Source organism: Prenolepis imparis, unplaced genomic scaffold (assembly GCF_030444845.1).
Source record: "Prenolepis imparis isolate NDT839.2.m4 unplaced genomic scaffold, iyPreImpa1.0 SCAF_7, whole genome shotgun sequence".
NCBI lineage: Eukaryota > Metazoa > Arthropoda > Insecta > Hymenoptera > Formicidae > Prenolepis > Prenolepis imparis.
In genome coordinates, this window is record NW_028141165.1 from 10,259,989 (window position 1) to 10,279,559 (window position 19,571).

Sequence of the window (19,571 nt, forward strand, 5' to 3'; positions counted from 1 at the left end):
ATAATATCTATTACAATAAAATATTAAATATGTTTGATTAATTTTACTATGCAGTTTAGTAAGAAATAATCCCAGCTCATTTGCTTTAATAATATAATTTTTTAAATATGATACATATAGGTAATATGAGATATTTAAATAATCGAGCTGGAGTTAATTTTTTAATCAAAATACATATATTCTTGCCCAAATAAGATATGAAAACGATTGGAATAATCCCAGCTCATTTGCTTTAATAATATAATTTTTTAAATATGACACATATAGATAATATGAAATAGTTAATTAATCGAGCTGGAGTTAATTTTTTAATCCAAATACATATATTCTTGCCCAAATAAGATATGAAAACTATGTTTATGCATATATATGAATATGTATGTACATTTATGTTTATGCATATATATGAATATGTATGTACATTTATGTTTATGCATATATATGAATATGTATGTACATTTATGATTATGCATATATATGAATATGTATGTACATTTATGATTATGCATATATATGAATATGTATGTACATTTATGTTTATGCATATATATGAATATGTATGTACATTTATGTTTATGCATATATATGAATATGTATGTACATTTATGTTTATGCATATATATGAATATGTATGTACATTTATGTTTATGCATATATATGAATATGTATGTACATTTATGTTTATGCATATATATGAATATGTATGTACATTTATGTTTATGCATATATATGAATATGTATGTACATTTATGTTTATGCATATATATGAATATGTATGTACATTTATGTTTATGCATATATATGAATATGTATGTACATTTATGTTTATGCATATATATGAATATGTATGTACATTTATGATTATGCATATATATGAATATGTATGTACATTTATGATTATGCATATATATGAATATGTATGTACATTTATGATTATGCATATATATGAATATGTATGTACATTTATGATTATGCATATATATGAATATGTATGTACATTTATGATTATGCATATATATGAATATGTATGTACATTTATGATTATGCATATATATGAATATGTATGTACATTTATGATTATGCATATATATGAATATGTATGTACATTTATGATTATGCATATATATGAATATGTATGTACATTTATGTTTATGCATATATATGAATATGTATGTACATTTATGATTATGCATATATATGAATATGTATGTACATTTATGTTTATGCATATATATGAATATGTATGTACATTTATGTTTATGCATATATATGAATATGTATGTACATTTATGTTTATGCATATATATGAATATGTATGTACATTTATGTTTATGCATATATATGAATATGTATGTACATTTATGTTTATGCATATATATGAATATGTATGTACATTTATGTTTATGCATATATATGAATATGTATGTACATTTATGTTTATGCATATATATGAATATGTATGTACATTTATGATTATGCATATATATGAATATGTATGTACATTTATGATTATGCATATATATGAATATGTATGTACATTTATGATTATGCATATATATGAATATGTATGTACATTTATGATTATGCATATATATGAATATGTATGTACATTTATGATTATGCATATATATGAATATGTATGTACATTTATGATTATGCATATATATGAATATGTATGTACATTTATGATTATGCATATATATGAATATGTATGTACATTTATGTTTATGCATATATATGAATATGTATGTACATTTATGTTTATGCATATATATGAATATGTATGTACATTTATGTTTATGCATATATATGAATATGTATGTACATTTATGTTTATGCATATATATGAATATGTATGTACATTTATGTTTATGCATATATATGAATATGTACGTACATTTATGATTATGCATATATATGAATATGTACGTACATTTATGATTATGCATATATATGAATATGTACGTACATTTATGATTATGCATATATATGAATATGTACGTACATTTATGATTATGCATATATATGAATATGTACGTACATTTATGATTATGCATATATATGAATATGTACGTACATTTATGTTTATGCATATATATGAATATGTATGTACATTTATGTTTATGCATATATATGAATATGTATGTACATTTATGTTTATGCATATATATGAATATGTATGTACATTTATGTTTATGCATATATATGAATATGTATGTACATTTATGTTTATGCATATATATGAATATGTATGTACATTTATGTTTATGCATATATATGAATATGTATGTACATTTATGATTATGCATATATATGAATATGTATGTACATTTATGTTTATGCATATATATGAATATGTATGTACATTTATGTTTATGCATATATATGAATATGTATGTACATTTATGATTATGCATATATATGAATATGTATGTACATTTATGATTATGCATATATATGAATATGTATGTACATTTATGATTATGCATATATATGAATATGTATGTACATTTATGATTATGCATATATATGAATATGTATGTACATTTATGATTATGCATATATATGAATATGTATGTACATTTATGATTATGCATATATATGAATATGTATGTACATTTATGATTATGCATATATCTGAATATGTATGTACATTTATGATTATGCATATATCTGAATATGTATGTACATTTATGTTTATGCATATATCTGAATATGTATGTACATTTATGTTTATGCATATATCTGAATATATATGTACATTTAATATTTTTTGACGCAGAAATCAGCTGATAACTGTGAAAAAATATTAATTCTAGATAAAGCATTATAATTTATTATTTTCAACATATTACTATTTTAATTTTTATAATTTATTATTATTTTAAATTTTAATTAGCCAATTTACGCTTTATTAATATTTTTGACATACATCAGCTGATTAAAGCGTTAATTTGCTAAATAAATTTTAAAATAATATTATGTTATGAAAATTAAAATATGTTTTAAATAAAATGTTATAGGACTTTAAACTCGATTAATATTTTTTGACAGTTATCAGCTGATTTCTGTATAATTCTTTTTAACATAAATAAATTTGAGGAATAGTGCGCGCGTTGCGCGAGCTTGTGTTGTTCTAGACCTTTTTTAAAAAAGGCATGTCAAGTCAATTCTCGCAAGTTTATATATATATATATAATCTGTACTGTGAAATTTTAATTTTAAGCTAATGGATCGAGTGTTCCTTTTTTTGCGAAAATTCTTCTTGTCGCTGAAAGAAGAGACGTCAAACAATTTCCAAATTTTTCGGAAAATAGATTTTTTTTCAACTTTATTTTCATCTCTGTGCACAGTGTATTTCGAAACAATCTGTAATATATACGCGAAAAGATATAGCAGCGTTAAATTAATCATTTATGAGATATTGACGCTAAATTGAGAATAAAATAGTCCATTGATTTTAAAATGGAATCGCGCATAATTCTGTATTCGCAAGCTGCCTAAAAGTTGCTTCTTTTTTGTGATGTTGATTAGCTGCCTCAATATGCATTGTAAATTATATTCATAGCATCGAGGCTGTCATTGCGAGGGTTAGCAGTTTGACAGTTTGTCCAAAATAAAATAAAATAAAATAATAATGTTTTAATATTTTAAATTCGATTTATATGTTTGACAATTATTAGCTGATTTCTGCGTCAAAAAATATTAATCGCGGATAAAGTATACATATATTATAACTATATATTATAACATATTATTTTATTTACAATATATTATTATAATTAAAATAATAATATATTTTAAGTAATATAATATATTATAATACTTTTTATTTTATTTTATTTTATTTTGGACAAACTGTCAAACACACTGCTAACTCTCGCGATGACAGCTGCTCGATGCTATGAATATAATGCACAACGCGAATCGAGACAGCCAATTAGTATCGCAGAAAAGCGACAACAATGTCAATAACATGCCTTTTTTTAGAAAGGGATAATATAAAATTTTATCTTTTTTCATCACTTTAGTAGTTATTTTGCTATCGATATTAACAGAGATTTAATTCATGATTTCGTTATTTATATAATTAAAAAATTGCAATAAACGAAGATTTTATTCTTCAATTGAAATTACAAGAAAAATTACTTGCTAATCATGCATCAAAGAATTTACGATTAAATTAAGAGTTCTTAATTTATCTTCACTTACGAACAAATGCCACCGTAAAAGTTATGCTATAGCAGCGAAAAATTTTACTTGATTTTTAATTCGATTTGTTAATTTAATGATTCACACGACGCAATGAACCGCTTAAGACTTCTCACTATTGGTGTGTATGTGTACAAACGTTATGAAAAAACCAGGCTGCTTTTATAGTCCCTCGAAAGGAATTGTGAAAATATAAAAAGAGATTTATCGATTTTAATCTCTGTAATTCGCGAAAACTTGTTTCTTTCATATTATATTATCAGAATGTAAGCGAAAAATTCACTTACTTCTTATCTAACTATATATGCCAAATATTTAAAAAACATAATCCTTATTATTAGTTAAATAAAATATATATAATAATAATAAAAAGAAGAAAGAAAGAAAGAAAAAGGGTTTGATTTGCATGTGCGTGTAAACATTTTTAACGATAAAAAATATTTCTAATAAACTCTCATAATAAATTATAATAAACATTTATAATAAACATTGATTTGTTTTTTCACATAATATAAAATAGATTACTTCAAGAATCTTGTACATCCGCACCAAATTATTCCAAATAATACACCACATATGAATGCAACAACATCATATGCACCGGAGGCGATTTTACAAGAAAACAATTTAAGAATAGAATCTAATCAATATGATTACAAGAATTATGAAAAGAATGAAACACAAGGACAATTCATGATTAACAATGCGTCAACGAAATGCGACAAGAAAAGAAAAAGCCAACGGGACGTGTGGATACCGAGGTTTACAACTCCGAGTAGAGCCAAGTATATACAAAAGCAAGCTGCCGGTGATTTACATATCAATAGTTACGAGCAACAGAATATGTTTCAAATCAAGATCCAATTTTATTTTATTCTGCAAAGTCTTACAATGCGACCGGACCAAATGGAAAGACGCGGTTTCCCGGTGCAATTGCCCGGTTTTCCGCGTTACGCGATGATAAATAACATATATCCATCCGCTCAGAATGCCAAGAACATCGCCGCAGAAGGGAAAGATGACAAAGACGACAACAGTTCCTTGACCGATAGCACTTTCGAACACGAGCAGGAGAATTTGTCGGAAAAAAACAAGCGAATATGTGTTAGATGTCAGATGGTATTTTATGTCGACGAGACGGGCAAGTACTTAAAGGAGGAGTGTTGTTCTTATCACGGCAAATTATGTAACAGGGGATACAATGATGAAAAATATTGTATGTCTTGTGGCCAATCACCATCATCACCGGGCTGCAAGAAAGCAGATGTGCACGTGTGGAACGGCTTTATACAACCCGGGATAAACGGACCCTTCGCGGATTACATGCAGACTCTGTCGTCTTACGGAGTACCATCTGTACAACTATATAACTGTATACCTAACCTGAACGTCTATGCTCTGGATTGTGAGATGTGCTACACCCAATACGGCCTCGAACTCACCAAAGTCACCCTTGTAAATTTGTGTGGCAAAATAGTATACAACAAATTCGTCAAACCAAAGAACAAAATCATCGATTACAATACCGAATTCAGCGGCATTACGGAAAAGGATATGTTAAACGTCACCACGACCCTCGAGGATGTCCAGAGAGATCTGAAAACATTAATCTGTGCTGAGACGATTCTACTTGGTCACGGTCTAGCCAACGATTTCAGAATGCTGCGCCTGTTCCACAATAAAGTCATCGATACTACCGAGCTGTTTTCACATCCGTATCTACCGTTTCCGTTTTGTCCTAAATTGCAAAAGTTAACGGAAATTCACCTCAAACGGAAAATACAAGAGAAAACGCATGATTCCTTCGAGGATGCCGTGGCGGTCAAGGACTTAGTGTTGTCATTTGTGCATCGCTACTATGGATCTCAGCTAATTGGAATGGAAAATATTGTTTTTGATAAATAAATCCGCATAAAAAGGAAGAATCTGCGAGAGATCGTATCATGTGATATCTAATTAATTCGCGGTCTAATTGAAGAATAATGAAGAGCGCGTACAATCAATAATTTGTACGAGATAAAGATGAATAACGCGCTACATTTGTATAGTTTTTTTTTTATTTATCCAGTGTCCACCCAAGACTGGTGAGATATGTGATATAGATATTATGTTCCTTACGTACGTTTCCGCGCTTATATACATGTATATTATGTGTACACTTTCGACAAACATCATAGAGATTATTCGAGCAAATCCAGATATATACATTTTATGTGTAAATACTATATATATATATATTTATATGTATTAATAATCATCTCACGCGCTTCTATTGACATTGCGTGTTCCCCATCGCTGTCACAATTAATCTCTTTTCATTTAATAATTTTGCAATAGCAGAGTTTTATATCACGCGATCGAATATTTACCTGTAAATATTTACAATAAACTAGGGATTATTCTAGAAATTTAACGAATTTTCTAATAGTATTATCTTGTAAGATATTTTTTTCTACCTCGCATATATCGATGTATATATTGTATATATATTCTAAGTTTTAATTATAGATAAGCAAAGTTACGTGATTCTTCCTTTAACGATGAATGAAATTATGTCAAACTATTTTAAACATTTTTTTAAACAACGAAATAATAAACAAAAAATTGATCACAAAAAACTTGTAAATCTTTTATAAATAAAATTTTAAAAATTAATAATGGAAAAAGAAATATATAGTCAACTTAATAAGATTTTACTCATCGTTACTCAGCTAGCCATTTAAAATTCAGTGTTAATAACATAATGAATTATAAAGAAAAGCAAATAAGAAAAAGAAACTAATGCATGCTTTTTCTCTATCACGCATGAGTTATTTTGATCTCAATATGCATACTGTATGTAGTGTATGTGATGCAAATTCATTTTATCACACGCCTGATAGCGCGCGCGTTACTATTTTATTAATAACCTGATTAGCATGATCTAAATTATTAGAAGTTAGGAATTTTTTGTAACTTGACGAGAACAAGAGAACCCCTTTGAATTCTTAACTTTACATAAAAGAATGCTTAAGAATAAATTTTAATGTCTATTTCTTCAGTCAATGCACTCACTCAGTTTTAAAGCCTTGAGACTCTTGGAAAAACAATTTTTCTTGGAAGAAGAATTTTTAAAGTGAGATATTAATAGAAGAGGAATTCAACAGATGGGTCTTTTTCTCTCTTTTAAAATTAAGAGGATTGTTATACAACAGTGAAAAAAAATATACAAAATTATTTTTAATTTTCTCTTGTGTAATTTTATTTAAGCACCTTCGCCCTCTTCCTATTTCCAGCGGTATGTTTGCGTATTTTTACTTGTAATCGCTCAATGCATACAAAAAAAATTATTGTTTAAGCATGTAAATGGAATAATAAATTACGACAGTTGGCAATAAGTAAATCAAAGTTTCAAGATATTAAATGAAACAATCATTTTTCTCCTTATATCCTTGATGCAAGATAAAATGTGATTGTTATACAAAAAGTGTCGAGAAATGCTATGCGATCTGACTTTGTAGTCTCCGACTTTCATAAGCAATATATTGTCCTGTTAATAGCTTTATATATTTGTTCAAATGCATTGAGAAACAAGGTTATATGACGGAACGATATTCTTTTGCGCGAGAAAAAAGAAATGAAATAAGATAAATAAAAAAAAATAAAATACGTTATAGTTATGCGTTATTTCATCTTTGCCGGATAAAAGTTAAAAAATCAAGGACATATCTCGAGATTAAAATTGTTTTATTAGATAACTATTCGATATTAAATATTGTGAAAATATCGTAAATGTTTGTTTGAAAACCTCTTTCAAATTAAAAAGTTTTCTGATTTTTATGTATTCTTAAAGCAACGACGCACATAATGAAGAAAACAATAAGTTTATATTTTTATAAAGCGTTTCTTTGAAAACTTCGATAATATTTTTGTTACATTTTATTTTTTATTTATTTATTATTAACTCTTGTTTTTGCTTTAAAAAATCGAAATTTGAATAAACATGGGTGAATAACGGATTCTTTTATTATGCAGATTCTCAAATGCGTTGTGCTAATTTATTTATATCGATGCGAGCAAAACATTTTTAAAATTTGTGACAGAATTATTAGTGTGGATAATTATTATTTAATTTAATTATTTATTGCTACTTGACGAGACAGTAACGACAACACAGACAGTTAAATTGACAATGAAACATGGAAGCATAATAGTCGAATAATGAATGAAAGTCGAATAATGAATGACAGGAATTTCAGCGATATTTGTCAAAATATATATATTGAATATTTTGTGTGTTGATGTGTGTGTTATGTTGAAAAGTGTGTTATTGCTACCTCTCTCTTTTTTTATCGCTCAAGATTCGTAATCGACGATATAATTATAAACTGTCTCGCTCGACGGGGTCATAGTCTACGATCGCATTTTTTGCGCTGTAAATTTCACATTAGCCGTAAATAAAATGCCCAATTCACCGTAAATAGGTACAATGCGCGCTCATCGATAAACATATCGATAAACATGTCGATAAACATGTCAATGACTGGTTAGGAATTGTTGACATAACTGTAATCCGTGACCCGTGATTCATGTCACTAATGTTTCCCCTCGTTGTTTAATTGTTTACTCTGACAAACATTTTTACACGTCTCGATCGTCGCATCAACTCGATCTTCATACTTCATATTGTCAAATGCAACGGGACAAACGAATCAACATCGCGAAAATAACGCTAATAAAACGCACACATATTGTTTGAATTAACGAAAATCAATCAATTCGATTCGTGATAAATGTTCATTAAAAAAAATAATGAGAGAATAATAATATAGGTCTTATAAAGGTTTTCAAATAAGAATGATAAGATGGAACGTCGCGTTAATTAGATATATTTAATTAATATTTTTTTTCTTTTCCGTATTTCTCTCTGCGTGAACAAACAATTCTTGACAAATTGGAAAAACTCTTGCAATTTTTGCCGTACTTTTTTTTGCGTTGCACTCTTGTATATCATTTATTGTGCGTGAAATTACAATATCAGAGTTAACTGGAGACCGTTGCGCTTAAATCGCGGATCGTTAAAAAGATTAAAAAAGATGTATAAGATATTCCGCTTTTTTAAAAGTGACATTTTTTAAAATAAAGATTATGTTTTTTATATTGCAATGATATTGTGTTTTTTTTTTTTTTGCAAGACTTCTCCACGTCTTTATCTCCCATTCTTTATTTTCCATTCTCCATTTAGGCATAATCCAGGAAAAAATTCTGAAGGCTTCCTGATTAGTATTCTACCTCATTCTAAATTTTTCATTTAGAAGCATGCAAACGTTGAACTAATTGAGCCTGGCAAACGGCCTTTTTTGGCAATTTTTCTTGTACTTGCTGTAGTTGCTGCATACATGCATTGCTATGATTGTTTCGCTTCGATTTTAAAACTCATGGTTTCTCAGAAGAAGTGATTCAGTAATTATCAAAAACGGAACTTATTTATGAATTAATCCAATATTTAAATGTTTTTTATATACACATACACATATGTATACAAGCACATACATGTATGTACATATAACATATATACATGTGTATGCAGAAGTGAAACAATTATAGTGAACTGGTTAATTTTTAATGATAGCTCTCTGGTTTTTCATTTCGCATTAAAATGTTTACTGTGTTTATGAATATCGACGAGATTACACAAATGCGCTCTGTACTGTCAGATTAGATAAGAAATTAGATAGTTAATTAAATAAGTCATAGACGATTTACATAAATACAAACTAAAAGATAATAAGGTGAAAGTCATTATCATATCGAATACTTATATCAGCTTCGTGTACGAGTGGCCCATATTTGCAATTACATAACACAATCGATATTCGATATTATATAGATGATTTATCTTCATTAGAGGGATTCGTTATAACAGTCCCAGTCAGTTGATTCAATTAATTATTACATCGTTAGCATTATTTGTTTAAATAATTTAATGTATCTCACGATTATTAATATAGCTTGAGTTAATTAAATATTTGCATGCTTTTAATGTGGATTAAAGTCATCTCAAACTTGCTAGAAAGAGGTAAACCGCCCGTTTTCGCTTTTACATGTAGCCTTAAGAATTTTCTATCGATAAACATAGATTACGAAATTTATTATATAACACAATTTTTGCATTACTTTTGACGTTAAATAGATTTTATCGTTTGAATATACTATTCTAGTTAAAAATCAATTAGCATAAATTTAAGCTTGATTGAAGCTGGACAATTACTAATTAGCTTCGCGCATATTTAAGTAATTATATATTTAAAAAAAAAATGTGAAATATATTATAAAAGCACTTCTATTTTCTAGTTTACTAACCATTTTTGTAACAAATTCCTGAAACTCTTATATAGGAAAATTTAATTCGACACGCTTTCTACGCTTGTTTGGAATCGATTAAGAAAAGAACATACCGACGATATCTAGGTATTGTTTGATAATAAAAAAGCAGAAGATATTAATATATTTAGAAAATTCTGTTACTAATCGATACAATTTAAGCCAGCTCGATATTGAATTATGCTGTACTCGTTAAAGTAAATAGCATAGCAATTCGATGATACAAATAACTTTGAATATACGTGTTACTTTCTTAGAATTATGTACTTTCTCTTTTGCAGATGCTACAAAATGTAAACTTGGATCTGGGCTAGATATTTTTTAAGTAGAAATGAAAATTAAACATTTCAAACATTCTTTTAAAATTCTTACATTTGACAATTTTACAATGTATAAAATTACAATGTAATAAATAAATAATAATTGTAAAAAAGTACCTTTTATTTTACGTAAGAAAAGGATCTTAATTCGATATCTTTTAAATAAAAATTAAAATTAAAAATTTCAAAAATTTTTTTGAAATTACATTTGGCAATATAAATGAATAAAGAATGTAAAGAGAAAAACATGAATTATATAATTTAATTATTAACACACGTTATATTAAATTAATTGAAATGTGTTATAAAATAATTATTAAATATTTCTTATTTTTTATGTTTATAACATATGCACGTTGGAAAAAATCTCTATTACGATACACATTCAATAATTAAACACATATAATATACAATAATTTATCTTAATTTATTTATTTCAAGATAATGAATTTGTGATATATATAATATATATTTATATATATATTACGATTAATTTGGGATTTTAATTCTTTTAATGTGTAATAAGTAAAAATAGAAAAAAGGTAAATTTAGATATCAAACAATTTGCAAGAATTAAAATAAGAATAAACAGAATTTTACCGATACATCTATTATTGCAAATTATATTATAATTATCAGAGAAGAAAAGTTTATTCCTAATAACCTTTTATCTTATATATACATATATATATATATATATTATAAAATATTTGATATAAATTTCACAAATACATTACCTTAAAATTTTTTTAAATAATTCAAAACTCACCAATTTGTGTGGGGAATTGTAGACAATGTTAATCTGTAAAATATAAACGTATAAATATTATATAAAACATTTAAATTATTTATATTTCAAATCATTTTTTAAAATATTAAAATTAATTTGAAAATTTAAATATTAATTTTAATGTTTCAAAAAATGATTATGTATAGTATATGCGCATAGTTAACTTTTGTTATTTACTTTAAGATATTAAAAAACTACATGATTAGCAAAGAAATATTTTTAAAAGAAAGATAGAAATAATTATAAAAAATATTTAAATTAAAATATTTAATAGTAAAAGAATCTAGGTACGCACATTACATAAATAATTATATCTACATATCTCTTAAATATAATACAATGTAGAAATTGTATCTTATACATATACAAATATTTATTATTATTAAATTATTAAAAAATTATTATTTATTATTAAATATTCTAAGTATTTTTCAAAATATAAAATCCAGGATATTTTATATTCATTATTATACAACAATGTAAAATTTGAATCATTATCGCGAGGATAAATAGATAATCTCAGAAATAACAAATGAAAAGTTAAATAAATTATAAATTATATTTACCCTATCGTTGCTCCACCGTTACCCGATGCTCCCCGGGCCGCCGACCTCTCTCTTTCTCTCTCCGCACCGTTCCTTTATGGCACACACTCGAAACACTTGCATTCGCGTTATTTTTTTCGTTCGCGACGCGCGGCGACGCCCGCATTTTAGATATCACATTTCGACGCCTTTCGGTAAAAGGCGAGAATCGCGAGAGCTTATTCGCGCGCGAATAAAACCGATGCTCTGTTTTCGCGTCGCCGCTTTTTTCAAGGCTCACTTATCGGAAGGCCTCATCGAACGACGATGATACGGCGACTACTTCACGACGTACTCAGGAGTCGCCGATATTCCAAGAAGTGGGCACTACATTACACTATGTTTTATATATCACGACAATTCAACGACGTAGAAATCGGATCGACAAGGTCGAAAAACTTCGGAAATTCGCGTCGAAAGCGCAACGGTAATTCGATCCGCCCGTGTACAGACGCGCTCATGTAATGGCGTCGCGTCGCGTCGCGTCGCTCATGTAATCGCGATCACGATCGGACTTGCACGATAATTAAGTACGTAAACACACTAAACTCACACTCGTACTGTCGCGGACCGGCGATGAGCACGCAAACGTTAATCGCGAACCGAAAATGCAAGACAGGTTTATACCAGTTACGGGACGCGCAGCGCAGCACGCCAAGGCCAAGGTCGGAGTGGGAGAAGTCGCGGCGTACGTACTGCGAACTCGGAGCTCGGCTCGGCTCGACTCGGCTCGGCTCGGTTCGGCTCGGCTCAGCTCGGCTCGGCTCGGCGGTCCGGGCAACTCCGACTTGACGATCTTGATGTCTTGCGCGTCCTGTAATTGAGAGTGCAGTTAAGTCATAACATATTATTTATAACATATTACTATTTTACATTTTATAATACATTATTATTTTAAAATTTAATTAACAAATTAACACCTTATTAATATTTTTGTTAGAAATCTGGTTATTTGGTTTATTTGGTAATTAAATTTTAAAATAATAAAATATGTTAAAAATATTAAAATAGTAATATGCTGTAAATAATATGTTATAATGCCGTATCTGCGATTAATATTTTTTGATAGAAATCAGCTAATAACTGTCAAAAATATTAATAAAGTTTAAAGAATTATGACATATTATTTAAAAGATATTAAAAGATGTTAGAAGGGTCAGTAAAGGCGTTTTTTTGGTCTCCACAGAATTTCTAAAGAACAATTTTTTTGTATTCTATGATTTATCATTAGGAATGTTAAAAATAACCATTAGATAAGAAAAGAAACTCAATCCATAAAGTCATAATTAATTATTAGTCAAGATATACCACTATGATATCTAAGCCCTTTTTATGATTAATAAATGAATCATATTAATATGATAAAAAGCAGTATAATGAGCAAAAATATTTTAATTATTCATGAAAAAGGCTTAGGTACCATAGTGATATACCTCGATTAATAATTAATTTTGGCCTAAATGGATCAAGTTTTCTTTTATCTAATGATTATTTTTGACATTCCTAATGAACATACAATATAAAAAAAGAAAAAGAGTTTTTACAAATCCTGTAGGAGAGTCAAAAAATGCTTTTATTAATCCTCCTTCTTTTTGCTAAAATTGACGCCATAAAATTTTCGTAAAAAGTTTAATTTACTATGACGAACATACCTTTACAGTCATAAATACCGAAAGTCGGAGAAATTTCTTTGGCAGTATTGTAGTAATTTTCCTTGCTACAGAATATTTTTGTCCTTTTTCACTTCCATCCTCGTATTTTAAAGCCTAAAATTTAGACGAAACAACCATTAATCCCTCCTTTCTATTATGTACGACTACAATGACGGACTAATTTCACCAACGTCGGTTAATTTTTCACCTTCGGTTAAATTATATATCTTTGTCTCTTTTCAGATACATTCATAAAAAAGAGACAAAGATATATAGTTTAATTGGAGGTTAAAGTTAACCGACGTTAGTGAAATTGGCCCTTAAAATGCATTCTTATTTACCGAATGACTCTGTCCGGAGTTCAATACAATGTATCTTAAATTTTCAGAATATTTTCTGCGTCCTTTGTCTTAATATATTCACAGCAAATGCATTCATTTTCCAGCAAGCGAATTACCACTGAAACATCATCATTGAAATATTAATGATTCATTTCTCGAAGAAAATTTAATATATATATATATATATATATAATATACAAGTATATATATATATATATATATATATATATATATATATCAGTGTATACGTACCATGTAGTAATGTAAAACTCTGTGATGTAAAAATGTTATTTATCTTTCAATTTTTCAGACACAAGAGAGAGTGAACAACAATCAACCGATATATTATTAGTTATAAATTCGATTTGATATTTCTCGTTTCTTTCGATCGATCGATTAGTCGAAAGAGGAATAATCGCCAAGCACATAATGGCGGTCACCATGGTTGACACTGCTGTCACATGTTTTGGCCATTTAATTTCCATCGGATTAATATCTACTTGCGGTTTTTAATCTTCAAAGTAGCTTCCAGAGCATCAAGCCAAATACAATCTTCTACATGGATATAGTGAAGGTGCATACGAAAGTGATACGTTTTGTCAGCAATTAACGGATGCTGGAAAGGAAAAGAAGTAGGTTAGATTGATTTCAAAATGAATATTTTCATTTCTTGGACACTAAACGAATGAAATGTTGGACTGTTTGTCGCAGAATTTCAAGTCGTATCGCACTTTTACATGCTCCCGTCTTTAATATAACGACCGAACGAAAATGTCGAACGAAAGCAGGGGGTCAGTTCCACCTCGTTGGCTTCATTGTCCACGTAAGGCGATGAAGCTGATCCAAGGCAAGTTTTTGGCCTTCAAGACGCCACTGTCCTCGGCCTACGACAGCCAAGTGCCCGAGGAATGTCGCTTCAGCGTGGATATGTTCTTCGCGAATCTGAAAAGTCAGAAAATGAAGATGGGTCTGTGGATAGACTTGACGAACACGACAAGATTCTATGATAGAAAGACCGTAGAGGATCACGACTGCAAATATTTAAAATTACAGTGCAGAGGTCACGGCGAGACTCCATCGGAGGATCAAACTCATACCTTTGTGCAGGTGTGCAGAAACTTTATTGCGCAAAATCCGCTGGAGATCATCGGTGTGCATTGTACGCATGGCTTCAACAGAACTGGATTTCTCACAATCAGTTACTTAGTGGAAATAGACGGTAGCAGTGTCGATGCCGCGTTAGCCGAGTTTGCAACTGTGAGACCTCCTGGAATTTACAAGGAAGATTATATAAAAGAGTTGTATAGAAGGTACGACGACGTGGAGGATGCTCCTCCACCGCCACCAAGACCATCGTGGTGTTTGGAATGCGATGACTCGAATATCGAAGATACGGACGAAGGTCCGAGCACGGAAAATGAAAATTGTCACGAGGAAGGGCAAGGCAAGAAAAGGAAACGTGAATTTAATAATAAGAATCCGGTATTCATGCCAGGTGTACCTGGTGTTACTCCTATTTTAGAGAAAATGAGACTGTCAGGAATCCAAAAGCGAGTCCAGGAGATTTGTAGCTGGAAGTCTACAGGATTTCCCGGTTCCCAGCCTGTATCCATGGATGTGGATAATATCATGTTATTACACACAAAGCCATATAGAGTATCCTGGAAAGCAGATGGCACAAGGTTAATAAAAATCAATTAAAAAGAGAAAAGAAACATTGAAACTTATCCATCGATTTTGCTTAGGTACATGATGCTAGTACAAGGAGACGGAGAAGTGTATTTTATAGACAGAGATAATAGCGTCTTTGAAGTAAATGGATTGAAGTTTCCACATGTACGAGACATAAACAGATGTCTGAGAGATACTCTAATGGACGGTGTAAGTTGTAGTTTCATTAATATTTATTTTACTAGAATTATGAAAAATATTAAAATATTCTATACTTTCTATAGAATCGTTTAATTTATAAGAATTTTTATTTTACAGGAAATGGTGATTGACAAAGACAACGGCAAGAAGATTCCTAGATATTTAGTATATGACGTTATTATGTATGATGGGCAGGACGTTAGTAAATTAACGTTTCATCCTGATCGTTATGGGATTATCGAAAATAAAATAATTGCCGGTAGACTGAGAGCTATGAGGGAAGGACGATTAGCGAAGCACCGGGAACCCTTCTCGGTGCGACTAAAACATTTCTGGGACGTAACGTTGAGCAAAGATTTATTAGGCGAGAAATTCTCTAAGCAGCTCTCTCACGAACCAGACGGTTTGATATTTCAGCCCGCCAAGGAAAAATATTGTACGGGAGTATCGTTGGAAGTTTTAAAATGGAAACCACAGTCATTGAATTCGGTCGATTTTCGACTTAAAATCGTTACGGAAACGGGCGTAGGAATACTGTCGCGAAAAGTCGGGCATCTTTATGTGGGTGGAATGAAGACGCCGTACGGCGTGCTTCCAAAGCTTACCAAGCAACTCAAAGAGTTGGACAACGCGATTATCGAGTGTAAATTTGAGAATGGTCAGTGGATCTTCATGCGCCAACGTTTGGACAAATCGTTTCCTAATTCGCATAATACGGCCGAGTCCGTATACAAAAGTATCAACAAACCGGTTACGAAAGAGCGGCTTTTGGAATTTATCGAGAAATATAGATTTGTACAGGATGATTCAGATCTTATGCCACCACCAAACAAAAGACCTAGATAATTATAAATGTTTTATAAGGTTCTTTCTTTCTCTTATATTTATGTAATGAGAATGAGATTTTAGTCGTATATAAATATTGCGCAATTTTTATCTTGAAAGTTGTTGGAGAAATTTATCGATAAAATGAAAAGCATGATAGTGATTTATATTTATTTAATTAAAATGTAGATTTAAATTCTTAAGGGATCTGCCTTGATTTTGACTTTCTCGTTATATATTTTGAATATGATCAATTGGACATTATAGATATATTTTAGATTAATTTGATTTTTTTCAAGAATGTTAATATTGATTGAAAGATAGCAGTTTGCATATATTTTTCGAAAAAATAGGGGTTAAAGAATAATTTACAAGAATAATTGAATTGCGCTTATCAAATCCCAATATCTAATTCATGATTGTGATGTGTATATATATATATATATATATATATATATATATATATATAAATATTTATAATATAAAATTCCGTGCTCCTTTAGAATTATCTTTTTATCAGAATATTTCAATTTCATTCAAGATTCAATTTTACAATGTAATATTCTGATGAATTAAAATGATCAATATTGTTGAATAAAAAAGTTTTACAAGATACTCACGCTTTATAATTATTTATCCTACATATATCGTATTCTTCATTATTTTAATTAGTAGAATAATAAGATAATACTGATTAAATTTTTACTTTTGATGTAAACTTTTGAGAGTTTCTGAGAGATTCTATACATAAATTTTTCAGTGTTAAAGATAAATTAATTTTATATTCGTTTCATGTTTATTGCAGATCGCACCGTGCTACTATGGTATACAAAGGACTTCACGTCGAAGAATCGTAAATCTTTGCGCGTTAACATAGAATTTGATCATGCAACCTTGATACGCTGGTCCCCGGATGGAAAGGCATTTATTATCCACAAAGCCATGGCTAATACCATCGAGGTGTATAAGATCGCAAAGAAATCTGATGGTTATTTAGCGTCTGCGACCAAGGCGCTGGAATTCCCCCGGGTATATTATATTATTTACTTAAAAAATATCTCTTTTTTACTATTATATATTTCTGCTAGAAAAAGTTTTTTTGCCTTGATAATAAAATAGCGAGAATAAACGTAAATGTATCATAAACTCTGCTCAACTTAATTGCTGAAAATTGCTTAATTATTATCTAAGTCCATTATCTTGTGAATAATATTTGTATATATGTACGCTATATATATATATAATTTTTTTTATTCTTAGCGTCATACCGAGGATGTCGTCGGAATGGATATTGCATCTACCGGGAAGTATATCATCACATGCAGCACAGCAAATGATCTTATTATATGGGATTTGAAAGGACAACCGCTGGCAACTGTGGAGATGCATCTGGGATCTACTCATCGCGCACGTATATCACCCTGCGGTCGATTTGTTGCTGCCTCTGGTAAGGATACACGAGTTCACTGCAAGATAAATCAGTGAATTTCGTTAGCTATATAATATATATAAGCTCAAGAAAAATATATTAATGAAATCGTACATCTCAAGGCTTTACTCCGGAAGTGAAGGTGTGGGAAGTGGTGTTTAGCAAATCCGGAGAGTTTAAGCAGGTGGTAAAAGCGTTCGATCTGGCCGGACACACATCTGGAGTCCACGACTTCGCTTTCAGCGCCGACACCAGTCGTATAGCCACCGTGTCCAAGGATGGGACGTACCGTTTTTACGACATAAAAAGTAGCGTACAGTATTGTTTATCTATGATGAAACTGTAGAATTGAATTGGAATACAACACAATTCTCTTTACAGTCGAATACGAGAAGGGGGAAGATCCGCACCTTTTGATGACTGGAACTTGGGACAACACGACTCCGGCAAGCCTGGCTTTATCACCGAATGCGGAGGTCCTGGTGATTGCGCACGGATCGTCTCTATCCTTTTATTCTACTATTACCGGTGCTCTAGATACCACTATACAAGACATTTTTGTCGGTAATTACACAATTCATCGGTCTTCCTGTATGATGTTCATTTAGAACTCGATAAACTTTCTTCATTATTCTTACAGAGTCTATAACATGTTTGGCTTTCGACGCTATGGGAGAATATCTATTAGTTGCTGGTGATAAGCACATAAAGATTTTCCGCAACGTCACTGGATACCGAACCACGATAGAATCTGCTAAACGCAAACTAGAACAGAGACAGACACAAGCAACAAAGGAACGCCTTGAAAAGATGATTCGCGACAATAAAGAATTACTTGAAAAGATAGGAGAGAAATGTCCAGAATGACATTAACTCTCGCTCTCTTCTATCGTTCTATATGATATGCCAAAATCGATTAAAAATAAAATAAAATTATATTCTTGGGAAGTTTAAATGCTTTCTACAATATATCATGTAAATATTAATACATGAATATTTACCTATTTTCTGCAAATAAAAATAATTTTCATATGCATGAATGTGTGACATTAAATCTGGTCAGTTCTTAATATAATCTGCAGACTTAAAATTTACATAGATTTATAAGAAGCGATTAAGAGATTAATATAAAAAGTATTTTTAATACTTATGTAAATTTTGAAGAGCTACAGACGATATTAGG

At 29.8% G+C, this 19,571-nt stretch overlaps 2 protein-coding genes and 1 long non-coding RNA gene across 5 annotated transcripts in view; 2 read left to right on the forward strand and 1 right to left on the reverse strand.

Annotated features, from left to right (window-relative positions):
* LOC145939071 (transducin beta-like protein 2) overlaps positions 1-19,429 on the forward strand; it is a 35,067-nt gene extending 15,638 nt beyond the window's left edge. Inside the window, exons 3-7 of one of the 2 annotated variants that reach the window (XM_083043132.1) lie at positions 17,765-17,988; positions 18,220-18,406; positions 18,511-18,696; positions 18,770-18,952; positions 19,029-19,429. In XM_083043132.1, the coding sequence (XP_082899258.1) occupies positions 17,765-17,988; positions 18,220-18,406; positions 18,511-18,696; positions 18,770-18,952; positions 19,029-19,255 (1,007 nt within the window). In that variant the 3' untranslated portion in view covers positions 19,256-19,429. Of the gene's footprint in view, positions 1-4,732; positions 7,406-17,764; positions 17,989-18,219; positions 18,407-18,510; positions 18,697-18,769; positions 18,953-19,028 lie in introns of those variants that run through there. The other variant, XM_083043131.1, reaches the window with a different exon arrangement.
* Positions 13,766-14,605, reverse strand: LOC145939072 (uncharacterized). The gene is made up of 3 exons (XR_014425781.1): positions 14,515-14,605; positions 14,263-14,380; positions 13,766-14,035 (listed from the first exon to the last, which is right to left on the reverse strand). It is a non-coding gene; the product is annotated as an uncharacterized LOC145939072 (long non-coding RNA).
* Positions 14,695-17,122, forward strand: Mrna-cap (RNA guanylyltransferase and 5'-phosphatase mRNA capping enzyme). 2 transcript variants are annotated; one of them, XM_083043130.1, is made up of 4 exons: positions 14,695-14,894; positions 14,974-15,944; positions 16,008-16,143; positions 16,252-17,122. In XM_083043130.1, exons 2-4 carry the CDS (start codon positions 15,034-15,036, stop codon positions 16,978-16,980), a joined length of 1,776 nt encoding a protein of 591 aa, XP_082899256.1. In that variant the 5' UTR covers positions 14,695-14,894; positions 14,974-15,033; the 3' UTR covers positions 16,981-17,122. The 2 variants fall into 2 exon arrangements, with proteins under 2 accessions (XP_082899256.1, XP_082899255.1); XM_083043129.1 differs by having other exon boundaries at positions 14,695-15,944.
* Positions 19,430-19,571: the final 142 nt, after the last annotated feature.